Source organism: Nannobrachium achirus, assembly GCF_963921795.1.
Source record: "Nannobrachium achirus genome assembly, chromosome: 16".
Classification (NCBI taxonomy): Eukaryota; Metazoa; Chordata; class Actinopteri; order Myctophiformes; family Myctophidae; genus Nannobrachium; species Nannobrachium achirus.
Window position 1 is genome coordinate 45,357,954 of NC_137823.1, and position 26,421 is coordinate 45,384,374.

At 43.5% G+C, this 26,421-nt stretch overlaps 1 protein-coding gene across 1 annotated transcript in view; it reads right to left on the reverse strand.

The window, feature by feature from the left end:
- Nucleotides 1-26,421, reverse strand: part of fndc1 (fibronectin type III domain containing 1) — a gene marked incomplete at both ends in the record, with an annotated part of 67,565 nt that overhangs the window by 13,533 nt on the left and 27,611 nt on the right. The window contains 10 exons of the mRNA XM_080744970.1: nt 5,741-5,968; nt 13,640-13,834; nt 14,845-14,919; nt 17,322-17,663; nt 19,218-19,329; nt 20,165-20,283; nt 21,762-23,142; nt 24,185-24,291; nt 24,369-25,460; nt 26,167-26,355. Of these exons, the coding sequence (XP_080601096.1) occupies nt 5,741-5,968; nt 13,640-13,834; nt 14,845-14,919; nt 17,322-17,663; nt 19,218-19,329; nt 20,165-20,283; nt 21,762-23,142; nt 24,185-24,291; nt 24,369-25,460; nt 26,167-26,355 (3,840 nt within the window). The remainder of the gene's footprint in view (nt 1-5,740; nt 5,969-13,639; nt 13,835-14,844; nt 14,920-17,321; nt 17,664-19,217; nt 19,330-20,164; nt 20,284-21,761; nt 23,143-24,184; nt 24,292-24,368; nt 25,461-26,166; nt 26,356-26,421) is intronic.

A 26,421-nucleotide genomic window follows, 5' to 3' on the forward strand; every position in this document is an offset into this window, starting at 1 on the left:
AGGAAAGAGACAAGGGAAATATAGTAGTGCAGTGCAGACACTTTTCTCGTTTACTTTCCCTCGCTCTGTTTTTCATTCCTTCGCTGTTGCTGACGTTTTGAGGGGAATCGCCGCAGTTTCATCGCTACTGGTCTTTGCTCTATGCCTCTTGTTCACTTTCTATTGTAGGCCTATCTTTTTGTCTGTCTGCCTATTCATTGGTCTACTTTGTCTGTCTGTCCGTACGTCCATCCGTCTGTCCGTCCACTGATCATTGCTGGCTGCTGAGAAGACTCTTGTGATGCCTCTTGCCGCTACTTAATGCTTTGGCCAGTTGTTCACAACAAACACAGAGCAGACATGGGATGGGGCTGCAGAGAGAGATAACTTCAACATCTGGAAAACCGCATAGACGATGAGAAATGACACAGATGGAGAGAGCAAATCAGAGCCAGGGAATGGATACAGAAAGGCCATTCCAGCACTTGTAGGGTATAGTTCTTTCTTTCAGTGGGCAGGAAATCCATTCGTATTTGGTTTCACTGCCTCCGAAACCCAGAGAGCAGGTAAAACATCTGGGTGTAATTGTGGATTCTGATCTTCTTCATAACCAAACTCATATTGCTAACACTTGAATCATTCAAAAAGCATCTCCAAACTCACTTAACCACTTAATATACTACTGCACACCATACTGTATCTCCTGAAAACAGCTGATCCACAAGGCCTACAAGCTTGTAGAATTGCTATCTCTGCCGAATGATAGGGTTTATGTGGTTAAAGGTAGAAGTTTCAGTCTGACTCTGAAAAACTGGTCCATGCATTTATTTGATTTATATATATTTTTTTGTACTACAATGCCATTTCAATGGACTTCCCCTTAAGACTGTTGCAAGGCTCTGGCTGGGCTCATTCAGAAAAACTGCAGCCCAGAGTAATCACTGGGATGAACACTGATCTACGATACAACTGATCCAGAATGACGCAGCACGCCCGGTCTTCAAACGTCCCTCAATGTTTATTTAGATCTCCCTCTCTCTTCCCTGTGTTCCCCTCACTGGCTTCCGCTGCCTGCATCCATTTCAAAACACTGGTGATGACCTACAAGGCAATCAAGGACATGTCCCCCCCCTCCATATTCATCTCCTACACCCCTTCCTGTACACTTAGACAAGCTAACACAGGACATCTGTCCCTCCCTTCCATACCCTACCCTGGCCAACGCTCCAAGCATCCCAGACTAGAAATGCAGAGATGAGACATGGATAAAATACCAGTCAATAATGCCAGCCAGAGTTAATAAGCATGTGGTCTTTTGGTCAGCAACTCAGCACAAAAGACTTCAGAACGTTTTATACTTGAGAGTCATTCAAACTTTCCTGAACTTGAATGAATAAGTGAAAAAGTGAATCAATGTTGGATAATATGATTGCACAGAAGAACGGATGTTTGAATCTTGTTTGTAAACCTTTTCTCTCCAGGGACAATTTTCAGCCACTTTCCACTCTGACCCTTAAAATGCATTACATGTAACAACAATATAACTTGCAACCATGCAATGAAATGTAGTGTGTTTCAAATCCCTGTTTCCCTGCACTCCTTGTATGACTTCTTGCTGCCTATTTTCGATAGATGCTAGTTATATTATGAAGAAGTATGTTGGTTACTTGTTCATAGGTTCGATTCCTGGCCCAGGTTCGATTCCAGCCACGGCAATATGTCGAGGTGTCCCTGAGCAAGACACTTAACCCCTAACTGCACTCAACTCTGGCCACTTGGGCAGAAATCATCTATTACTCTATTTACTCTATTATGCAGTTTTTTTACAAGGGTTCTAGACGTTCCACCACATTCTGATTTAGCATTTGTAAATCACTCTGGATAAAAGCATCTGCTACATGTTTAAATTGTAAATTGTATGACGTGTACACATTACTCCATACTTGGATCACTTTATTGGAAGACAGACCTCATTTTCGTGGCACTTGGGTGGCACAGTGGTAGCTTTGTTTTGCATACCGGAAAGGGGTTTGAATCTACAGTACTATATGGTGCATGCGGCTTGGCTGAGCGTCTGACACAACTGGTCATGTTTAGGGGAGAGAAGCCAGGCGGGGTGAGCCAGTAGGTGGGGAGGGTTTATTGGCATAATGAAGACATTGCGGGGGGAAAAGGGTAAAGATAATTAGCTACTTCTAAATAAAATAAATACCTTATTTCCCAGGCCACTGGTTAAATTAGTTAGGGAGTGTGGTGGTGGTCTTAAAAGTTAATTTAAATTGTGGATGTGGCCAACATCATGACTGCCTAACAAAGAACAACATACTTAGATAGGCTACTATAGATAGTATCTGTTATCTCACAGCTTTTAGCAAGTGAGCCAAAAGGATGGGTATTGACAAGCAGGAGATGAGCTTATATTGTGCATAGTTTTCCAGTTAAGGGCCATTTATAGTTACGTATGGTTGATTTTGTGTAAGTTTTTGGGTGAGACAGTACGTACGGTAGATACGTCTACATGCATAGTTCCTCTATGCGTTATTTATGTGCCGACCCGCTCTCCGCTCCAATTCTGCTCCCGTTGGGGCCACGCGCCACATGGAGGGGATCTTCTGCACAGCACACACGTGTAACCGAAGCATTTTTAGACAAAATATGTAGAACCACAGAATTTCTTGACCCGACGACCGACGTGATGTTTTGTAACAGTCTGGACTGGTTCTGCAGATGCTGTCTGTCGGCAACATTATCGTGGTAAATCAAATGCAACTCCGCGAGGGTACAGATTTAACCACCCGGACTGAGTAATAATAACAAAACACAGTGCACTGCACCCACCTCGCTTTTGGAGGAGAGGCGGTGTGAGTGTGTGTGCGCGCACGTTTGTGTGTATGTATTCTCATGCCAACACAGCCGTTTGAGCCTGTGAGGAGTGAGAGGTCTTCTTCACCAGTGGTTGCAATGACGTTGCTTTTTTACCGTTTCTTGCTAAATTATATTTCTTGTTGGGACACATAGTTTCAGAACCGCTGTCATTTTCCTCACTACTGCCACGGTTGACAAAAGTTCGCCACGGGTAGTTCAAACGTACGTACGTTTTTATCGGTTTTAATCCGTCAGGTTGAGTGTTGTCCGTAAGGTTACGGAGACAGACAATTACGTCCGGACGGCCGGAGCAACCGGATTAAATCACTCTCCCCCTCCGTTTCTTGTGTATTCCTGCGGTCCTTATGTATTACTATGCATGGTACTTTAAGCTGAGCCTCTTGGTGTTTATAGAGGCCATGGAGAGAATTGCAGAGAACATGGATAACATACCAGTCAATAATGTCATCCAGTGTAAATAAGCATATGATCTTAGTCGGTATACTGTACCAGTTACATAAGGGTTCAGTTCAGATCACTCATCTTGAATGACCATTCTGCTGTCAATACAAGTCTGATCACAGCTTTGGCCATATATCATAAATACATGTAGACCATTTTCTGTTAGTGGCTTTATTTGTTGTATTGTTTACGTTTAAGTCATTTAAACGTTCCTGAACTCAACAGAATAATTGAATCAATGTTGACAAAAAGCAATTCTGCAATAAATTAGTCATGGATATTTGAATTTTGTTTGATGTCTTTGCCAGACCGTTAAGGCATCCTGTATATTATGAAAACCTTACTGAAGAGCAATAAAACATCTTACAGTATGTGTACAACTAGAACTAGAAATGTAGACAAAATGCTACACCACACGCTACATAGAAAACTAAACTTTGACCACATGTTGTGACAAATTTGAAAATGTATGTGTTTTTGTGTGTATGTGTGCATATGTGTGCGTGTGCGTGTGTGTGTGTGTGTGTGTGTGTGTGTGTGTGTGTGTGTGTGTGCGCGCGTGTGTGCGCGTGTGTGCGCGCGTGTGTGTGTGTGTGTGTGTGCGTGTGTGTGTGTGTGCGTGTGTGTGTGTGTGTGTGTGTGCGTGCGTGCGTGCGTGCGTGCGTGCGTGCGTGTCCCTACCCCCAACTCATGAACCGGTAACGTTTTTTCCAATTTATAACTGTGACAAATAGACAAAGCAAGCATGAACAAACAATGATAGCGATGAATGTGAATCAACATTGCCAGTACGTAATTCTTGGCTTGTTTAGGTGGGGTTTTATCATATCATAACAATGAACGTGTAGGTCCTACACAGTCGATGTATCCATTTGCAACACAGAGAGTGTACACATGGAATGGAACCATATATTAACACAGTCAACCGTGACAATCAGAAACTGACAAAAAGTGAAGGAAAAGATAGGTAGAAAAATGCCCAAGGCAGAGGAGAGCAGATGGAAAGAGAGAGCTGGAGAAAAAGGCCTGTGACAGTAGAGGATTAGGCCGTCTATCTGTTTTAGACATCAGAGGATAGAGCAGTGCGCAGCGCAAACCAGGAGCCTATGCTGTCACGCCAAAGACAACATGCCTCTCTAACCGACTGGACCACTGTCTGATAGTCCATCACTCCATACATTACACCATTATCTTCTGCCTCCCTTCACTCTCCACCCCCCTCTCTCTCTCTCTCTCTCTCTCTCTCTCTGTCTTTCTGGGTCAAAGGAGGTCTGTTATTTTTACTGGGAGCCTCAGAGGAGGCATTATGACCCATTGGGGTCATGTGCTCAAGGCATCCTATCTTCTATCATGATTTATATGCAGTACATCAAGCCGTGGGAGTGAGTTCCTAAAATCAAGGGGGATTCAGGCGACAAGCTCCAGGTTTATGCATTGAGCTGCAACACTGATAGATCAGGAGGCTACAGTATGGGAAGTTGATAACAACAGCATGAAAGCACAGTAAGTCCTTGGGTTGAGTTGATTTATAAATACCGTAAAATACTGTGGTTCCCAAACATTTTGATGTCAAGGACTCCCAAATTAAAATGTATTTGGTCGCGGACCCCCATCTGAAAATATTTATTGACAGGCACCAGATTTGTGTTGCTAAAATGTTTCAGAAATATTCAACATTTTTAAAAGATCTTTTGAAAATGGTAGAAAATCTTGTCTACCCGCCTCTGGGTTATTTCTATTTGGAAATTTTTAATAAAAAGATTTGAAAAGAAAGAAAATGGTAGAAAATCTGGTAGATCGGCTATTTTCAAATAGCCGATGCATAAAGGGTTAAAGTGATTGAAATGAAGCTTCAGTGTTAGTTTATTCAGGACACGTGAGTCTCGCCCGCCTCAGCTGTAATAAGCTGTCAGTCAGCTCCTTTCCTCCTCCTCACTCACAAATCTGCTAATCATTACATCACTCTGTCTAATCCAATCAGAGCTCTCGCTTAGTAAGAGAGGCTCCTTTAAATACGACTTGCATTCACTAGAGCTGCTTGTCTTTCATCCGAAGCTTCCGATCTGCTGCTGCTTTGCTACCTCCTCCACCCCAGCCTCCATCTTTTCATCAGAGTCTGGCATAGGCTCAAATACGTAAAATGTTATGTCTGCTGATTCAAGCTAATATGTCAATGTACTGCTATTGTACTACTATTGTATCCCAAGCTGGATAGCAAGCAAGGAAGCTGCTCGAACAAACATGAAACATCTCAGAACGCGGAGCCCTTTAACGCCAAGATTAACTGTATTCCATTAATGCAATAAATGGTTAAATCTGCTTTGACGTGAGTGTTCCTGACTAAACTGATTTCAATGCTGCCCTCAAGGACCCCTGGGGGTCCCCGGACCCCACTCTCAGAGCCACTGCTGTAAAAAGGTGTGAGGTCCCTTACCTGACACCATATCATCCTTCAGTGGAATGGCCCAGTCCAGGATGACAAAGGAGTGGCAGCCCTCCATGGCCACCACAGTGATATTATGGGGCTTGTTCTTGGGCGGAGTGTTCTGGTTGCTGTCCTTCTCCATGAGGTTCTCCAAGATGTCCACCTGAAGGTATTCCAGAGCCTCGTTCAGGGAGCAGGGAGCACCTGGATCCTTCTGGATGTAGTTCAAATAGGGAGCTAGTTCACACAGGGAGAGAACACGTGTAAGTCACCTGTATTATGAGTGAAATGTTGGAAATGTGTCATTATGGGCCCTGGGCTGAGACTGTCCAGGGTTGTGTGAATGTTCAGGGGTGTCGCACCAAATTCTGAGCCCTGGGTACAAGGATTCACTGCGGGCCTCCCATGAATGTTGTTCATAGGAGGTTTAACCCATTTAGACTGGGAACGCATTATTACATTTTTTTTTGCTTTCACTATTGAAAAATAGCAGATATACAAGCTCACAGCGCAGCATCGAGTGCCGCAGAGCAAGCTTGTATATCTGCTATTTTTGGAAAATCTTGAAAATGTTGTGCAAGTCTTTGAATATTTCAAATCCTTCTAAGGTTTTTTGAAAAACCTATGTTTCTATGTCAGTGGTGCTCAAACTTTTTCATGTGAAGGACCCCCAAATGATATGTATTTGGCCACGGACCCCCATCTCAAAATATTTGGTAGTTCCAGGGACCCCCCCCCCCCCCCCCCCCCCAGAAGCAAACATACAGTATATAGGCCTACATACAGTATATTCAAAGATTTGCACACATTTGAACGACTTTTCAAAAATAGCAGATCTACAAGCTCGCTATGAGCTTGTACATCTGCTATTTTTCAATAGCTAAAGTATAAAATAAAATTAGGGCTGGGATGCGATAAAAACTCTTAATCTAATTAATTACAGGCTCTGTGATTAATTAATCGCAATTAATCACATTTTAATCGCACATCGATATTTGACCTGAGAAGCATCTTTTTACAAGTAAAACACATTTTGTTGTACGAGTGAATCAACGAGTGAGTTTTTTAAATCTAAATTTCGCCAAGCAAAGCACTCTGATCGGCTACTTCTCCCTTTGCGTTTGTTGTCTCTTCTTGGTTGGTGCATCGCTATGATCAGTATGCCCGAAACTGAAGGTTCTGTGGTGCAAAAACGAAGTGCGATTAAAATGCGTTACATTTTTTAATCGCGTTAATTTTCTGTAACTAATTAATCGCAATTAATCAGTTAAAGTCCCAGCATTAAAAATAATTAAGGCCCCTCCACCTTGTAACTCAGTCCCACTTTTCCCCCCTTGTGACGCCCCTGTGTATGTTTCATTGTGCGACCCTCCCTAGCCCTCTGTTGGATTGCCTCAGGCAACGACAAATGCTGGGTGATCCTTCTATCATCACATACCCATAGCTTTATTCATTACCAGAGTCACAGATTTTGATAGCTCGCCAAAGTAATTGTAGCATTGCTGCCTACCAGCTGTCATAGGAAATAACGTAAAAGCTCAATGAGGTTATAAGTTAAACATTTCTTCATCCTATTAAGGCCAAAATCACTATTTATTTATTTATTGCACAGCAGAATTGTTGCACAGAGTTAAGTTACTGTAGTCCCTGCATTGTGCACTTTAGTTTAATTTAATTCATTAGGCCTACTTTGCATTTATACATTATTGCCATTTTCTGCTAGACTACAAATGTCTTCTTCTCTAGCCTAGACATACGTATCTCTTTAATCTTTTTGACAAACTGCAAGCAGTGATAAAATAATGTGATAGTTTCATAAGCCCGTGCAGTATACTACTGTATGGAGTCCAAAACACACTGTACTGTAGATAACTGGTCCTATTAAATATCCTGTTGGACCCGTTGAGTTTGTAATTCTTTCATTGGCTGTGCACACATCACTTTATTATTCTCATGTTAATTTGAGCTAATATAGGGGGCGCTGTAATTTGAGTCTGCTTTTTGTTCCCAGTCCACCCCTGATTTCAATATACAGTACTTAATTACAAAACTTTTTCCTATTAAACGTGTGCTCCAGACTGATTCTTCTGTCTGGTTTTATATGTCATGGGATCCAGAATCCCAGCAGCACCTCTGTTTCCAATACAATGTCAAAATGTTAAATGTCAATGTTAAAATATCCCATTCTTTGAATATTCCTCTAATTACTTATTCAGATCATTGACCTCAACGCAATAAATCTAAAAGGGCTAAACCTTGAATTTTTCTGTGGCAAAGATTGTTTCCTTTTTCTCAATGCCGAGGCCAAGAAATGAATTCCCATTTTCCATTCATGTGGAAGTTATTGCTGGTCTATTGTGAGTCGTATTACTTATTTTTATTTTTTTTAACGAAGCCTCCTTTTTTAAATGAAAGCTGTGAATCAGAGCAACTGCATGGTGTTGGTTCATGTTGACCATATTGACAGGTGGCCATTTTGCTAATACATCATACTCTGTGGGGGGGTGGGGAAAACCCACCCGGACAGTGTCAGTGACCTGTCTTCTTCTACCTTCTCCCTTTATCTCCTCTTTTCCCTGCTGTCTCTCTTCTCGCTGTTTGTTCTCCGTGTCCTTGGGAAAGCCAGCTGGATCTACAGCTGCGAATACTTCCCAGATATTCCACAATTCCCGGGCTGACTGGGATTTGGAGGGGAAGCGTGGGGGTCTGGATGCGCGCCCGTCTCCCCGAAAATCTGTCCCCCGGCACGGGCCGACAGGCTAACAACACGCGGCACTGTCTGTCTACAGACATTGACGTGCATGCTCTGTTTGCCTGGTACGTTACACACAACTACTGTATGTATATACAAAGGGATTCCCTTCTCCATCCATGTGTTGGAGTACATCTGCTGTCTGCATGCTGTGGGGATTTATGCGCACGTCTGTCCATACTGTACAGTATATATATCCGCCTGTCTGTGTCGTAATGCATTCACACGTCCATGTGCTTGACCGTGATCTTTGTGGATTTATGGCTAGATATATGGTTTTATGATGAGTCCTCTGTCTTGGAAGAACCACATGTGTGTGGCTTGAGTGTGGATTCTGCCCCTTTGATTTGTTTTTTAATGCTGCCATCCACATCCAGTGAGTCTTAGTACATTGCCATTTTTGGATGATACGGTCAGATCGGATAACGAACTCATTTCCTTTCTGAAACTAGGTTTGCAAGACGCTACGCTTTCCCACGCTATGATTTGTTTGAAATGCCCAGTGTGTCAGAATCACTTTCTTCTTCTTCAAAAATAATATAAAAAAAAGCCCTGAATGAGCAAGACTTCCTCATTGTTTGATTTATTTCAAAGAAATTATAAAATACATGAAATAATTCGCAAACATTTGGCTTTTTATGTAGTTGACTCACTGAAGCCAAACTGAAGCAAGGCTGAGCAGAGGCGGATAAAGAAAGAGCGTAGTCAGTCTCATCCAGAAGCTAATGGAAACTACAGCTTTCCTTGTACTAGAGCGTTGGCATGGTAGAATAGTTCTTTGTTTTCTTTACACATGCTAAATGGTAAAAGGGCTGTTACACCTGGTATAGTTTGGCTAGGGGTGGGTGTTACACCTGGTATTGTTAGGCTGGGGGTGGGTGTTACACCTGGTATTGTTAGGCTGGGAGTGTGCTTTGGGCTGTTACCCCTGCACAGGAAACAGGTTTATTGTTTATGGTTTATTTTTAGATTCTGCCTCAGCTGTGACTATCCTTTCTGGGGTCAAACAGTACAATAAAACATGACAAAAGGATGTAAAAAAAGAACCAATACGATATACACATACCAAAGACAAAAGCAACGATTATCCTAAATGACGAAAGAATTATAAGTAAGCCATTTACCATGAGAGGGAGTGGGTTGTTGGCTGATTTACCACTGTTTCAGGGTTGTGCGGCTCGTGGCACAACCCTGAAACAGTGGTAAATCAGCCAACAACCCACAACCTCGAATGGTAAATTGCTTTTCTACCACTTTTTTCCATATAAATGAAAGAAAACACAGTTGTAACTTGCAAGGATCTTTAGTTACAATCATTAATTGTTTCAGTGGGCGGGGTCCATGAGCCAACTCAAGGTTGTTGGCCTATTTACCACTGTTTTAAACCAATCAGAATCCAGTATTTGAACATGTGACTAGAAAAAGTGGTAGAAATACAAATATGACATCAAGTTCCTTTAACACGGAGCATGTCAGAGCTGCTAAGCTGGATCTGAAACTTTCAACTTGTAAAAAGGACAGAGGATGTCTCCACATTGAGCCAAAATGGCATCTCTTTCTCTCTCTCTCTCTCTCACTCTCCCTCTCTCTCTCTCTCTCTCTCTCTCTCTCTCTCTCTCCGCTGAGATCAGCACCTTTAACTTTTTTTTGTTTTAAGGCTTTGTTCCACCAAAACGTCTGTGGATGTGGAGATTTACCGTAATAGGCTTCAGATGAGTTCAGCTGGCACTTTCTAATCACCAGACAGCAACTGTTTACCAAGATGGATGCCGGCCAGAGTAAGCTGTGTCATTTTTCCACTGCTGCTATTGCTACTGGCGCAGATAGTGCTGATGATAGTACTGATAATGGCACTTGATAGGGATACAGCTCCAAGTAGCCTATCCCTGTTTAAAAGACTTTTACCAAAATTGAATGTAAATGACACTGACAAGAATCACCATTGTAATCAAGAAAATTAAACTAGGATTTTAAAACACAGTTTTACAAACTCTGAGCGAAGCATCCAATTTGGCAGCTTCTCCCAATGGCATGTAATGCTGCTTGCACAACAAAGAGGGGAAGCCTCATCAGTTAGAAATCTACTACAGATTAGTTGTAGAGGCCTTGTAGGTGTTTCTTTTAATTTATCTCCAGAGTATTTCCAGGTTGGCTCATGCATCCAGATGAGGTGATAGAGCAGAGTAGGGGCCAAAGCAAGCACATTAAAACTCTACAAGACACAGCAGCAGTCGTCGGTTCACTGCTAAGAACCACTAGACGCTATGTCCCCTGTTTAGCTCTCTGCTACTGTACCATGTTAGTGGAGATTGGATAATGAGGCTTGAAGCCATTAAAACCGGTACTACATTTTAGACAAATGAAGTGGAATCAGTAGGGCTGTCACAATTATTACATAATCGTCTAATTGCAATTATTTGAGGTAATCGCAAATATTTTGCATAATCGTCATAATCGTTTACATGTTGAGAAGTTACAAACACTTTCAAAAAGTCGTGGAAATAGCAGATCTACAAGCTTTGTCAAATATGTCAGTAATTTCTTATTATGTGTATTTCTTAGTTATGTGACATGATTGCCATGTGCATCTTTAAAGCCTAAAAGCCAAACAGAAATGTAATTGTCAACAACAAATACACAATTAAATCGTTAATCGCAATTATTTGAGCGACAATTAATCGTCATGTAAAATGCCATAATCGTGACAGCCCTAGGAATAAGACATATTTGCGTACCGCTTTTAGATAGACATACCGGTACATGCCCCCCACTTTACACATTTTCCGAGGTATCAGAGTACTGAGTTATCTTCCATTAGTGTGCCTTCTGTCAGAGCGGAATACTTTGTTGAAGTTTGTTTTATATGGGTTCATGGCTCGTGACTCGTGTGGATGTAATAACACGCACCCTCCAGTCAGAAAACTCACACTTAAAGAACTATGTAAGCTGTCAGTGGATCTGCGCAGTTATTGTGCTTGGCAAATGCACTCTGATTCCGAAACAGAGGCAGTGGTCGTGTCAGATTGTCATTCACGAGTCGCCCTGTTGCGATCATGGCGTTGATCCTATTGATTTCCATAGACCAAATACAATGATGGCATTTCCGTCACCTCGAGGTGGTTTCTCTTGGCCTACCATTGTTCATGTAAGTTATATGAGCAGTCAAGTTCTGTGAATGTATTTATGAAGTGCAGCTGAGTGAGCCAAGATGTGCGAGCCAGAATTCATTTTTCCTCTCCGTGAAAGAAAACAGAGCACACGTCAGCAGGCGGAATATTATTTATGACGCTGAGGCACACTTACGGTACATGCGCACGCACATGCGAGCATATACAGTATGTATATGCAATATACTCTGGACACAGGCGTTATGAAAATCACAATCACTTAAACGCATGCATTTATCTAAATGATATCCATGTTATCTAAATGCTGAGATAACTTCTCTGTCTCTCTCATTTTCTCACATACCCCCCACCTCTTACCCCCCTTTATTGTTGGCATTACGACTATAATCCCACAGAGGGTTTCCACCAAAAACTGATTAACTACGGATGGAGAGGAGTGATTTTTCATGCACTAAGTCGAATCACGACTCATCTTACTATTGGGAGTTTAAATAATGTCTCTTCAAAGACATCCATCACAGATAATGGACTTAACCTTGAAGTAACAGAAATGATGCTGCACATGCTCGGCTGTAGTCGGCTCCAAGGGGTAATTCAGACTGCTGCGATTTTTCTCTGCAACGTTTTAATACTACTAATTTATGCTCCATTGTACAACAGTGTCCTGTGGCGAAAGTAGCAGATCTATGCGTTGTGAGCTTGTAGATCGGCTGTGTTTGGCAAGCGACTAAGTATAGATAATCTTTGATCTGAACTAGGCTTAAGGAACTGGGCGACAGTGGCTCAGGAGGTAGAGCGGCTGCCTTGGAATCTGAAGGTTCCAGGTTTGATTCCCGGCTCCTCCTGGCTATGTGTCGAAGTGTCCTTGAGCAAGACACTGAACCACTAACTGCTCCCTATGAGCAGGTTGGTGCCTTGCATGGTTCCCTCCGCCATCAGTGTATGAGTGTGAATGGGTGAATGTGAAATACCTTGTAAAGCGCTATATACTGTAAATGCAGTCCATTTAAGGAAGTAATTGGACATGACAAGCCACCTCACCACTTATCACTATATAAGCGTGGGGTGGCTCACCATAGCTGACAGAATACAGCATCTTGCAATGGGCTGGTGTACAAGATACACTACACCACCAAGATACCCATGTACCTGACAAAATACTTCCTAAATGTCAAGGATGTCCACAATTACAACACCAGAGGTAACTGCACAGATCACGTTCAACCCAGATTTGACTCTAAAAAAGGCATAAATTTGTTCTCCTGCTATACCACTAACATGTGGAACGCCCTACCGCAAGCCCTAAAGGGAGTGTAAATCCCTAACCTCCTTCAAAATCTGTATGAAAAGACACCTACAGACGGCTGCTACTCGAAACTTGACTAAGCCCATACTTACAGTACCTCCCCTTTTCTACTGTAAAGGGCTTTGCACACAGATGCGTTTTTTTTTCGCACTAAAAAAACAGACTATTTCATTTTTTAATGAAAACAATGATTCTCTATGAATTCATGCACACCGGCTCCGACAGTGGCTGCGGCAGTGCGTTTTTTTCCCGATTTGTGTGTCTTGTCGCATGTGGTAAAAACTCATTGACTCCTTTTATGACTCCTTTTCGGATCCGCAGTGTAGATTCCGCACAGCCTTGCACACCAAATCCAATGCGTTTTAATCATGCGGCAAACGAAAAAAAGAAGAAAAAAAAAACGCAACGGTCCTGTGTGCAAAGCCCTTAAATCTTCTTTTTTCCCCACATTTCCTCTAATGTGTTCTATACGTCTGTCTTTCAATGTTATATGAGATACATAAAGTGGTTCCTGTGTAAATAAGCCGAAAAGTTTACTAGGATCTTGACCTTGTACCAGTGATTTGTACTGTCATGAAACTGTACTTTTCCCTATGCAACCTTCTAATACATTCTTCAATCAATCAATCAAAAGCACACACACGCACGCACGCACGCACGCACGCACGCACGCATGCACGCACACACACTGACACAAAGACAAGGAAGAAAGCGTAGAGTACCTGTGAATCGTTTCCTTCCCGCGAGGTCAAACTCTGCCTTGGGGCTGTTGTTGAAGGGCCTGGTGTCTGGTTCTGGGGTGGGGAGCTCTGTGGTGGTGGTAGGGGTGGTGGTGGTGGTGGTGGTGGTGGTGGTGGTAGTTGTAGTGGTGGGGATGGCGGTTGTCGGCCGTAGGGTGGTCTGGACAAGAATCTCATCTAGCAACATCAAAGCCGTCGGTGAGGTAATGGCGCAAAGAAATTACACGCTTTTACAATGCATAATTCAATAACACGCTGACTGCTATTTTTCGGTAATCACTCGTAATTGTTTCCTCAATCTCTGCGTAATCAGCGTAATGAGTCATATAGTGGTTTAATTGATTGTGGGCAACGGTGTGTGACCTCATTGGAAACCGGCCTTGTTTCCTTTGAAAGCCAACGCTTATTCTTATGTAATGTTTTGATACCAATATTTTCCACGTGAGGGGCCGTGAAGACGATGACGTTTCGCAGCAGATTGCCGAAAGGGCTGTCTGAGAGCTTGACAAAATGTGTAAGAATATACTCAGTGAAATTCAATTAGTCCTTAGTTCCTTCCTCTTTCTTCACTATTTCTTTACTTGTGCGGTGCCAACGGCCCTCGGCATTACATCATGGTCCACACACATGCACACAGCTGCAAGCTATGGCAAGCTAGGACTAAGAAATTTGTAATGCTTCATGTGACAACTTTCAAGCAAAATAACAAAACAGTTTCGTAGCAAAAACTACAACAGACATAAGCTTTCGTCGGCTAATCGTCGAGGTGCACATTTCCATTCCGTTAGCGTTCAACTGAACTCTGGGTCCATGCATTACGTAACAACACAACACAACAGCAAATACGTCACACCAAGTCACAAGCCAGGGCATTCTCTTTGGGTTAGTAATGGAGTTCACAGGCAGCGTGGGTCCAGTTTTGAGGGGATGAGGGAGATTAAAAACAGCCCGCAGTGGAGAAAGCCCAAAACCCAAACGCTGAACCAAACACAACCCAAGGACCAGAAATCAAACGCACAAGAACAGAAACCCAAACATAAAGTCCGCAGGCGATGTAAAGCAGGGGAAAGAGGGAAGCAGAGCAAACAAACGGACGAAACCAAAGCTGAACATTCAAACAAACAATCAACAAACAGTGCAGGTCAACCCGGCCTGGTGGTTGGTTGGTGGCCATACTCAGCCAATACCTTCATCAAGAGCTAAAGCATCAGGCACCATGCTCTCTGTAACCGTGGAGTCCATATCCATCCCTGAGGATTCCTCTGTCAGGGAAGCAAGACAGGCTGTGGCATCAATCTCACATTACTACCTATACATTTTCAAGTAGCGACACAGACAAGGTTAGGGCTGTCACGATTATGACATTTTACATGACGATTAATTGTCACTCAAATAATTGCGATTAACGATTTAATTGTGTATTTGTCGTTGACAATTACATTTCTGTTTGGCTTTTAGGCTGTGAAGTTGCACATGGCAATCATGACACATAACTTAAATATACAAATATATTACTGACATATTTGACAATGTTATACTTAAAACATTGATAGTGGAAATAACCGATCTACAAGCTCACAACGCGTTGCGACGCGTTGTGAGCTTGTTTAGATCTGCTATTTCCACTGCTTTTTGAAAGTGTTTGTAACTATATTAACATTTCTCAACATGGAAACGATTATGCAAAATAATTGCGATTACCTCAAATAATTGCGATTAGACGATTATGTAATAATAGTGACAGCCGTAGACAGGGTTTCTCATTCATGCACACACGCACTCTCACACATACAAAATAAGCTGCATATATGTGCACATACAGTCCACACACACAGGAAATCCCATGCAGCACACACAAACAGATGTGAGAGGAATTTCTATTTTACATGGTGTGTCATAATGTGCAATGGACGACGCCTTACACTGCAGTGTCAGTGTGAGTTTAACTCCTTTGAGAGTGTACTGTAAAAATGAACACAGTTACTGTAAATTGCCAATAAAGATTTTACAGCGCACTGTTTCATATTTTCCCCGATTAGACTTTACAAGGAAACATCTTTGTAGCTGTCTGAATAATATGTCTATGTTTGGATGTGTTTGTGCTTGTTAGGGCCCCTGTCGGACTTATAACATTTGTATGGACAATATACAGTAGGTCTATTGTACGACGTTGTACACATGCAGCACATGCATCTGTCTTACATCTTGATTTTTCCGTTTCTTTTTTTGTTCAGTTTCACTTTAGTTGGACCTCATTTTTTGTTTTTGTTTTGTGTGTGACCTTGTTCAAGATTTAAGATGTTTATTGCATGCACTACATAATAAATAAAATAAAAATAAAAAACATAGGTTGGGTTGCTCCATAATATACAGAATAAAAACAGTAGATGAATAGCAATTCTAAACATATCAAAAACTAAAAGCAGTTAAAAAAAAAACAGATCAGCATACAGTACAAGGCCGTAATACCATACAGTATATAGTGCTCTCTCTCTTTTTATTTTGTGCCTTTGGTTGTTATCTATAATTATTGGGTGTTTGTGTGTGTGTCCATGCCTATAGGCTCCAGAGTGTGGTAATGCTAACGGCAGTGTGTGACTGAGGGTCCAGGGAGTGTTTTTAAACCAGTATTAGTCTGACCACAGCCAGGCTCCAGATGTGGAGTCTCACATGTGGTTCCAGTGGTCTCACATAGACACACACGTCTGCACACACTCTGACCAGATCACACACACTGTTATAGGACTCTGCGGGCACAGACAGGAAACACTTCAGGCCTTAGATGGGACGGCTTTGACAAACAATAATACAACTGAGGGATGTAGTGAAGTCATACACTTATTTTGCCTCTGCTATTGTGTAGAACTAAAACAAAATACTGCATTTTGGAATTGTTAATCCTACAACAATTCAATATAGAGGGTATGCACATGACATCACTGTTGATGGAAGTTATGTGGGAAAGCCTACTGAGTGGCAAAAAACAAATTTCTGCCATTGACAGCCCATACATCCAAACAGAAAAGTCCTATCTGATTGTATTAAACAAAGTTAAACTCATCAACATTGCGGCTGTACTGAAAGCTTGAATTGCCCTCTTTCTATCTGTCAAGTTTTTGTTTCATAAGAATCCACCATAGGCATGCTATGAGCTACTTTCTGTCAAGTAATTCTGTGCAGGTTTTAATTTTTCCAAGTGTCAGAGTTTGGAAGCACTCGTTTTCTACAACACAACATCCTGCTGCCTCCTGCATTATGTGCAATTTAGAAACAGGTGGTATATAGGGCCGTTGACTGATTTGCAACTAGCACTTTCAAACTCCAATGCTCCATGCTGCTCAATGTTTTTCCACTCAGTCTAGATTAGGGGGGCGGGTCCCAGTGGACGTGCATACCCTTTATTGAAAATGGGTGGTCTTCCCCTTTAAGACCAGGTTTGTTTTAATGCTGAAATACTATATGGCCATGTCTTGTTTGGCCATTCATTACTAATCTGCAACTCAAAACTGAAGTTACATCTATCTCTAAATGTTTATATTGACCATACCTGTATTCACATGGCAGCCATTTTTTATCTTACTTTGGTGGGGTGGGGTGGAGACAACCCCACAAACCCCACCTGATGAGCAAAACGGCTGCTGTGTTAATATGGACAAAGACTCACCTTCAGGATAACAGTCCAGAACTCCATCCTCATCCAGTGCTGGGTACCCGTCTTCATCCATCTTAGAGTAGGTTCCTGATGGACAGGTTGGAAAGGGCTCTATTGTGGACTCCTCTTCAGAGCTCCACTCTGACTCTGTGGTGGTGGGTATGGTGGTGGGTGCAGTTGTGGTGGTAGTGGTGGTGGTGGTGGTGGTCCTGAGTTTAGGCCGGTCCAGCCCAATGATAGGTTTACCGCCTACAGTGAGGAGCTTGTCTTTGGGGTTGACTACTGGTCGGCTGTCCCGGCCATTACCGAAGAGAGCCATGCCGTCCTGGTTCACCAGGGGACTGCCCTGGTGGTCTGGGGTGTGGATTGGTGAAGAAGAATGAAAAGGGAGGACAGGACATTAATGAGGCTAGCCGTGCACCGGAACCAGCCTGTTGAATCACGTTATATACAGTAGATTAAACTAGAAATACTGTTCCTACGAAACAGTGTGGGCTCGCATGGAACACCATGTATGGGCACAAAAATCTACCCAAATCTACCTGGCAATTCAACATATATGGGACGGGTGTAAAGATCTGCCAAACGGGCACTCCGACATTACTTCTGAGACTCATACATTTTATACACTTTAGTATCTAAAGATTTGGGAGAACATACTATAATCGCCTTTCAGCCAGCCCACGTGTTGTTGTTATTTATATCAGGTCGTACTTGTTAGTGGTGATGTCACCAAGAACGCTGCTCCTCATTGGCTAAGGGCCCTGCTTTTCTACTGTCGGTCATTTTCTTGAGGAGAAAAACCTTGACCTATAAAGTCTTGGTATAACATACCCACAATGACGGTACTGTTAATCATCTTCACAAATCTGGCACTTCTTACCAAAACAAAAGGTCATACATCTAAATAATGAAAATTCTATGGGTTATATTGTTTTTGTCTTTGTTTTAGTTTTCTGTGTTTTTTTTTGTTATCAATTATTGTTTTTATTCACAGAAAGAATACAATTATGCAGTATAAACAGATGCATCATGAATAAAAAATAAGAATACAATAAGCAGAAACAAGATACATGTACATACTGTACAACACATACACAACTTATAAACTAGAAAAAACAAGAAAAGAAAATAATCACACCCACCCACCCTTCCCTCCCAGGACCAACGATGCCATGAAAAGCAGGGCACACCTGTGTAAAGTTCTAACCACTGTGTAATGACTGTGTAATAAATCATATCCTTAAAGGAGTAGTTCACCACTTTTCAACCTGTCTTCATATTAGGTCCTCACTAATGTTCATGATAAAATAGCAAAAAAAAAATCTATTCAGTCTGGGTCTCATAGGAGAGCTGTCAAATCCTTCCTACCGGTGACATCATCGTTTGACAAAAAAAAAATTAAATAATATTTTTGAAAAAAAAAAAAAAGATTTTTATTATCACGAGAACAATGGCTTCCACTTTAACATTGCAACTTTTTCAGGAATAGAAAGCCTGCAGTTTCTATTAGCTTGCATTTCCCATTGATGATGTCACCGGTAGGAAGGATTTGACCCACCCACAGCTCTCCTATGAGACCCAAACTGAGTAGAAAGAAATTGTGATATTTTATCATGAACATTAGTGAGGACCTATTATATGAAGATAGGTTGAAAAGTGGTGGAGTGCCCCTTTAAGCTTATCTGCAATGATAGACCACATGTTAACATTTTCCTCGCTTGCTCCATGTAATCTTGCCGTTGACAGTTCTAGATATACAATATCTAAAAAGGTTAGAGCCCACTGGCAAAATGTTAAGGAACAGTTTTCTGTGTTTATTTCTACAACTGAAGCCCCCTTATCCTTTAAGTGAGAACTGCTGTAGGTCATTGACCCTAATATCCAAGGGTGCGTGAAGTGTCTCACCAAAGATGGTGCGTCCATCCTCTCCAAGCACCACCCTTCTGGGTTTTCCCTGGGAGTCCTGAAGAATCCTCCCCTCCTCATTCATCAGAACCCCCCGGTCCAAGTCCACCACCTGGACAGTTCGGAATGAACACAATCGGTCAATTCTTAGAGCTAACATCTGAATGGAAGTCTCATTACAACAACAGAGACTTAGTGAAGTCATACTCCTGTGGCTTATAAATACTTCAACAAGCAGATGAACAGAGCAATTTATTTGCAGCGTTAAAATGCCATACTGAAAGAATTAAGAGATAATTGGAAGCATCAAGTAATAAACGATTGTACAATATTTCATCTTACACTTGAACGACAAATTCATACTCAGATCTGTTCATACTGTGAGTAGTTTTAAGAACGAAATGTCTCCCGAGTACAATACAAGAGAAGGCATATTTTTTTTTTACAATGTGTAATCTGTGGAATATTTGTTGATTTTATAATGTGCTATGAGTAGCTTAACATGCTACACCCTATTCCTGCTTGCATTCAAGCCAAGTCTACAAGACAGCTCTGGAAATAAGTAATGTAACTTTATTGTCCTGATAGATTAAGTGATAGAATGATACGCAGCCTGCGAGGTTTGTTCATACAGAATACACTTGAGAGGTTACAAACTGAGCTATGTGGGTGCATACGGATGCTTATTAAAACTAAAACTACACGAGACTCATACATTATACACGTGGCAGTCAGCTGAACAATTGCCGGGTTATCTAAGCTCACCTCAATCTGTTCTTCCTCCTGCTGTCTTTTGTCCATGGACTTTTGGTATGTTCCTGTTTGTTCCCACCGCCTCCCCAGCGCCACCAGTGGTCTCTGCTATTAGTTCTGTTCCCATTATTGTATATCTATCTCCCTGCATCTCCCTTCTCATCTTATTTGATTAAATATAAATAAATACAAACCCATTTTGTTCCATCAGGGCCAGTAATGAACCTGCGACCATTGGCTTTGCTGTTGTCTTCATTGGATGACGAGGACTCTTTGTCATGTGCTGTCGTCAGGTTGGGACGAACATTTTTACCTTAATGATGTGAAGGTTTCAGTTAAAGCAGCGCTACAACATTTTACTGAGGACTGTAATATATTTGATACAGTATATCTACATCTAGGTGCTACAATAACTAGGGATGCCCCGATCAGGTTTTTTTTGCTCCCGATCCGATACCGATCAAATATTATTGCTTCCGATTCGATCCCGATCTTTCCCGATCCGATCTTTTGGCAAGGCATTAAGAAAAAAAAATTCTATTCATTCTATCAATTAGTGCAGCACTGAATCAACAAATTAAAAACAAAGCTTATGAGTAGTGTATAGTGATATAGGCCTACTAGTGCAGTGTTTCTCAATCATTGTGCAGCGGACCTTTGGTGTGGCCTTTGAAATTTGGCAGTGAAGTCACGATTTAAGGACTTTTAAAACCTGTTTAATACCTCAAAAAATAAAATAAAATAGACCATTACAGCATAAAAAATAATCAACAAACTATATAAAAACTGGTAAAACATTGGCCATTTTTAAAGTTGAAACAAAATAAGTTAAGAACCAATTAACCAGTCTGCTTTAAAAGTATGCAGTAGCAGCTAGTTCAGTGGTTCTCAACCTTTTCAGGCCGTGACCCCCAAAATAATCATATTTTAACTGGGGACCCCCGACCCTGAAGAGTTGAGGAAGTATATTTTGTATAACACGGTTCTATTGTGAAAATAGCAGATCTACATGCTCACAACGCCTCGAGGCGTTGTGAGCATGTAGATCGGCTATTTTCCCAATTTCTGGCTTTAATATTTGACAATTTGGCCAATGTTTAATTTGTCATTTTAGAGGTATTAAAAAGTCCTTAATTTTTCACTTTCGAAATGTGCAGATACCCTCTATACACTTAAACTTTATGTTGATTTGTTTACTGTTGAGAGAGAAAACAATGTTGCACATTAAGTTAATCATCTGGGGACCCCCCCAAAATAATTTGAGGACCCCCCTGGGGGTCCCGACCCACAGGTTGAGAACCACTGAGCTAGTTGACAGTGCAGAGAGACATAATTGCCTTCCTTTGATCCATTAGCAAGGGGCCAATTACTACTTATTGGCATCAGCTGCCAGCTGTACACAGAGTCTGACACAATCACCTTCCCTCTGCAGTGCTCTGTCTGTCTCATTTCTCCAAAAGCCCTTGAATATGATTGAAAATGATTAAGGATTACTGTGATTATGGTAAGCTTACATTTCATATCGCATTCACCTTACCTGTAACTTTCAGTACTCCCAGAAAATATTTTTTTGAAAAAAAAAAAAAAAAAAAAAAAAAATCGATTTTTTTTTTTTCCCGATCTCCGATCTTATAAAAACGGCCATATCGGCGGCCGATCCGATCACGTGATCGGGATCGGGCAACCCTAACAATAACACATCATAATGTATGCTTATATATTTTTCACTGACCAGCTATTTGACACTGGAGTACAATAGGACACACACACAAAACACAAAACATGTATTACCATTTCCATAGGCAGGTTTGAGTCCACCGCCGTTGGTGGGCTTCCCTCTCTGGCCCGGGTAACGGGTCCTTGTACCCTGGCCCTCAGTGTCATCCCTGGATGATGAGGATGATGATGAATGGGAGGTTTCTCTAGATGATCCGTCTGTCGGATCAGCACTCGTCCCGCTGCCAACCCGATGATCTGAGCCCCGGCCACTTGCGGATGAAGAAGAGGAGGCTGAGCCTGATGATGAATCTGAAGTAGAAGACCCTAACCTGGTGTTCTGCGCCGGTTGCACTTTGAGGGGGAACCTCTGGCCCCCCAACTGCCTGTTTGCCAGCAGAGGAGAGCGTACCCTTCCGTTGGGTCCTAGAGCGGGACGTCTCTGGAATGGTGGGAGGGCGGAAAATGAGCCAGTCCTGGTCCTAGGTGAAACCTCTCTCGTATCCTCACTCTCGTTGCTCTCCAAGGTTCTGTCAGGGTCATTTAATGTTAAAGCTGTCCTTTTGGGGGCCACTGTGGCGTCCGACACTTTATCATTTTTCTCATAGATCTCTTTACTCCCTTCATCAAGATAATCCTCGTCATGGTCATTATTACTATTATCATCAATATTACTGTTAGACGTTCCTGTATAAATGGGCTCCCTGGAGTCTCTGTGTCCAACGGAGGATGCATGGGAATTGGAGTTTGAAGAAGATGAGGGGGACGAAGAGCGGGTAGGTTGCCGAGATCCACCATGCATTGTATTCCTATTGGTAGAAGATGGTTTAAGTGACCCCGTGCCCATCGCATTCTTTATGGGGTCAACGGAGGAAGGCGTCTTTCCATCGTCACTGGTCTCCTGGAGTGTTGGCACGCCTGCGGCACCCGCCGCCCCCGAGACCCTTGTGGCAGTGCCCCTTAAAACGGGCCGGCCTGCCCCCACCGAGGACGACGCTCTGCTCCAGGGGAACCTACCGTCCTGTCGACCATCGACCCTGCCCACCCTCGACCCCAAACCAAACCTCTCTGGGTAACGATTAGCGAGCGAGGGGAATCTCTGAATAATCGAAGATCGAGTTCTGGAAGGAGAAGAGAGAGGCTTTTCATAACCGTCTCCCTCCCTTCCTTCCTCCTCCCTCTTCTCCTCCTCCGTGGGTTGTGTGTGCGTATCAGAAGATGTTCTTGACCGGGTGTTCGAGGTTCCATCTCCAGGGACCTCCTCTGTTTCTGGGTGGTGCTTGCCGTCGTCATTCCCCTCCCTGTACACTGTGTCTTGTTGAGTTGGTTCGTGAGAAGTGTGCTGTGAGCTGTGTGTGTTGCGTGAAGTTGCAGAGTTGTGAGATCCTCTGTGTGAAGTGGACTGGGAGCTGCCCGAGTTGTGTGCGTCTGGGGCTGAGGGGTTCCGTGACCCGCTCTGTGATGTGAGTGAGTCGGTGAGTGGATATCGTGTATGTGATGTCGATGGGCTGTGTGGTCTAGAATGGTGAGTGTTTGATGTTGTGCGGCTCTGTGACCCGGTCCGTGAAGCTGACCCAGATGATGCTGGATTATATGTGTTTGGAGTTGAGTGACTCTCTGACCCAGTCCTTGAAGCTGATCCAGACCCTGCTGGATTATAGGTATTTGGAGTTGCGTGGCTATGTGATCTGGTCCGTGAAGCCGACCCAGATGATGCTGGATTGTACGTGTTTGATGTTGCGCTGCTCTCTGACCCGGTTCGTGAAGTGGTCTCAGATGATGCTGGATTATATGTGTTTGGAGTTTCGTGGCTCTGTGATCCGGTCCGTGAAGTTGACCCAGACCCTGCTGGATTATATGAGTTTGGAGTTGCGTGGCTCTGTGATCTGGTCCGTGAAGCCGACCCAGATGATGCTGGATTGTACGTGTTTGATGTTGCGCTGCTCTCTGACCCGGTTCGTGAAGTGGTCTCAGATGATGCTGGATTATATGTGTTTGGAGTTTCGTGGCTCTGTGATCCGGTCCGTGAAGTTGACCCAGACCCTGCTGGATTATATGAGTTTGGAGTTGCGTGGCTCTGTGATCTGGTCCGTGAAGCTGACCCAGATGATGCTGGATTGTACGTGTTTGATGTTGCGCTGCTCTCTGACCCGGTTCGTGAAGCGGACCCAGACCCTGCTGGATTATACGTGTTTGGAGTTGCGTGACTCTGTGACCCAGTCCGTGAAGCTGACCCAGATGATGCTGGATTATATGAGTTTGGAGTTGCGTGGCTCTGTGATCCGGTCCGTGAAGCTGACCCAGATGATGCTGGATTATATGTGTTTGGAGTTGCGTGACTCTGGGATCCTGTCCGTGATGCTGACCCAGATGATGCTGGATTATATGTGTTTGGAGTTGCGTGACTCTGTGATCCAGTCCGTGAAGCTGACCCAGAAGATGCTGGATTATATGTGTTTGGAGTTGCGTGACTCTGGGATCCTGTCCGTGATGCTGACCCAGATGATGCTGGATTGTACGTGTTTGATGTTGCGCTGCTCTCTGATCCGGTCCGTGGAGCTGACCCAGATGACGCTGGATTGTCTGTGTTTGGAGTTGCGTGACTCTGTGACCCAGTTCGTGAAGCAGAATCAGACGCTGCTGAATTGTACGTGTTTGATGAGTCGTGGTTCTGAGACCCACTTGGCAAAGTGGACTGCGACGGGGTTGACTGGTGCGAGTTTGATGCGGCTTGGGTTCTAGTTGGTAAACTGGCCTGAGAGCTGGCAGTCGAGGGTTTGTGACCGTTCAAAACCCGGGTGGGATTCCCTCTTGACAGAACCGCAGGATGCCTACGGCCAGAACCGAACCTTGATCCAAACCCAGACCCACTGGAGCGCCCACCTGTCGCGGAACCTCTACCCACAGATGGTGCCTCTGTCTGGAGCTGTGATGGTGCCTCATGCTTTGGAGCAGGAGTGGAGGGTTTAGTGTATATTACGCTGGGCTGGGCATAAGCATCTTTACTCTCTGGGTAAGTGAGAGCTGTGTGGTCCTTTCTCGTTGCTGCTGACTCCTGAGTATGTGAGGGGTCAGGGCGGGAGGAAGAGGATGAAGATGATGATGAAGAGGAAGTAGAGGATGAAGATGAAGAGGAGGTGGAAGGTGAAGAAGATCCCGAAGATCCTGAAGATCCTGAAGATCCTGAAGTTCCTGAAGATTCTGAAGTTCCTGAAGATCCTGAAGATCCTGGTTTCTGATGGACCCTGATCTTGATGGGTCTTCTGGGTGGTTTGGGGGGCTTAGGGGCTTTTTTAGTCGGGGAGGGAGTCACAACTTTGAGGCTGGGGGTTTCAGGAGTCGGAGGCTCATGAACAACATCGTTCTCTGGAGGAACAACGTCGTTGTCTGGGCTTTTCTGCTCCTCCACGGCCTCATCGTCCGTCTCCGCTGGTGCCGGTGGCGGCGTGGTGGGACTCTTTTCCTCTACCTGTTCGTCCTTTGTTTCCATTTCTTCTTCTCTGGCTCTGGACGAGGTGCCTCTGTTCACCCCGTTCCTGACCGAGCCCCTCACCGAGGAGAAGATGCTGTGATAGGAGCGGGTCTGAGTGAGTGGGCGTGTCCGCCTGTTGGTAGGCGGAGCCGGCGTTGTCTGATCATCGGGTGTGGTCGGTTCCTCCGTCACCTCCGCTGGACGGAGGTCGCTTTCCTCGTCGTGGCTGTCCTGCTTGGAGGGGACGTGGCTCGTCCGCCGTCTGTCCAGGTTCTTCGAGGAAGACGAGGCAGCACTGCTGGCTGGCAAGAGAGAGATTATGTTAACATGATGGAAATTTAGACCCTTTTCAGAGCAGATATTTTGACGGGTAAACTCACCTGAAGGTAATAACATTAACTGTGTGTGTGTTTCAATTAGGTGTTGCTGCGTGCCAGCATGAACAGCACCTACACAGTTCATGCTGGCACACAGTAATACCATATTCTACCACTTTTTCTAGTCACATGTTCAAATACTGGATTCTGATTGGTTTAAAACAGTGGTACATAGGCAAACAACCTTGAGTTGGCTCATGGACCCCGCCCACTGAAACAATTAATGATTGTAAATAAAGATCCTTGCAAGTTACAACTGTGTTTTCTTTCATTTATATGGAAAAAGTGGTAGAAAAGCAATTTACCATTCGAGGTTGTGGGTTGTTGGCTGATTTACCACTGTTTCAGGGTTGTGCCACTCCCTCTCATGGTAAATGGCTTACATAAAACACCCACAATTGTTTTTCTTTTAGATATCTCTTGGCCATTCTTTTAGCCTTTATAGACAGGGTGAGTGCGAGAGAGATGGTAAACACTGAGAGAAGGTAGAGGGAAAACATTCAGCAAATGGTCCAACCGGCTGGATATCAAAGTGGCTGTTGTGTGAAAAGGGTCAATTCTTAAAACGACATACAGTACATACTACGTACTGTAGGTGCCCGCCCACAAACGCACACACAAAATGATGTACTACCTGGCATGACCACAGTGAAGGCTTTGCTCTGCGGTCCCTGTCCTTTCCTGTTGGTGGCTCTGATCTTGAAGATGTAGCGGTCCCCTGGCGTGAGACCGTCTATGGTGGCCGTGGTGGTGCTGCCGCGGTACGTCACACTTTTCATCCCAAAGGGCTTCATGGCAGGAGCGTAAGACATGATGTACTCTATTGTGGAAGGAGAGTATACGTCACTATCACTAAACTGAAAACGAGGAGAGTATACTGGAGTAT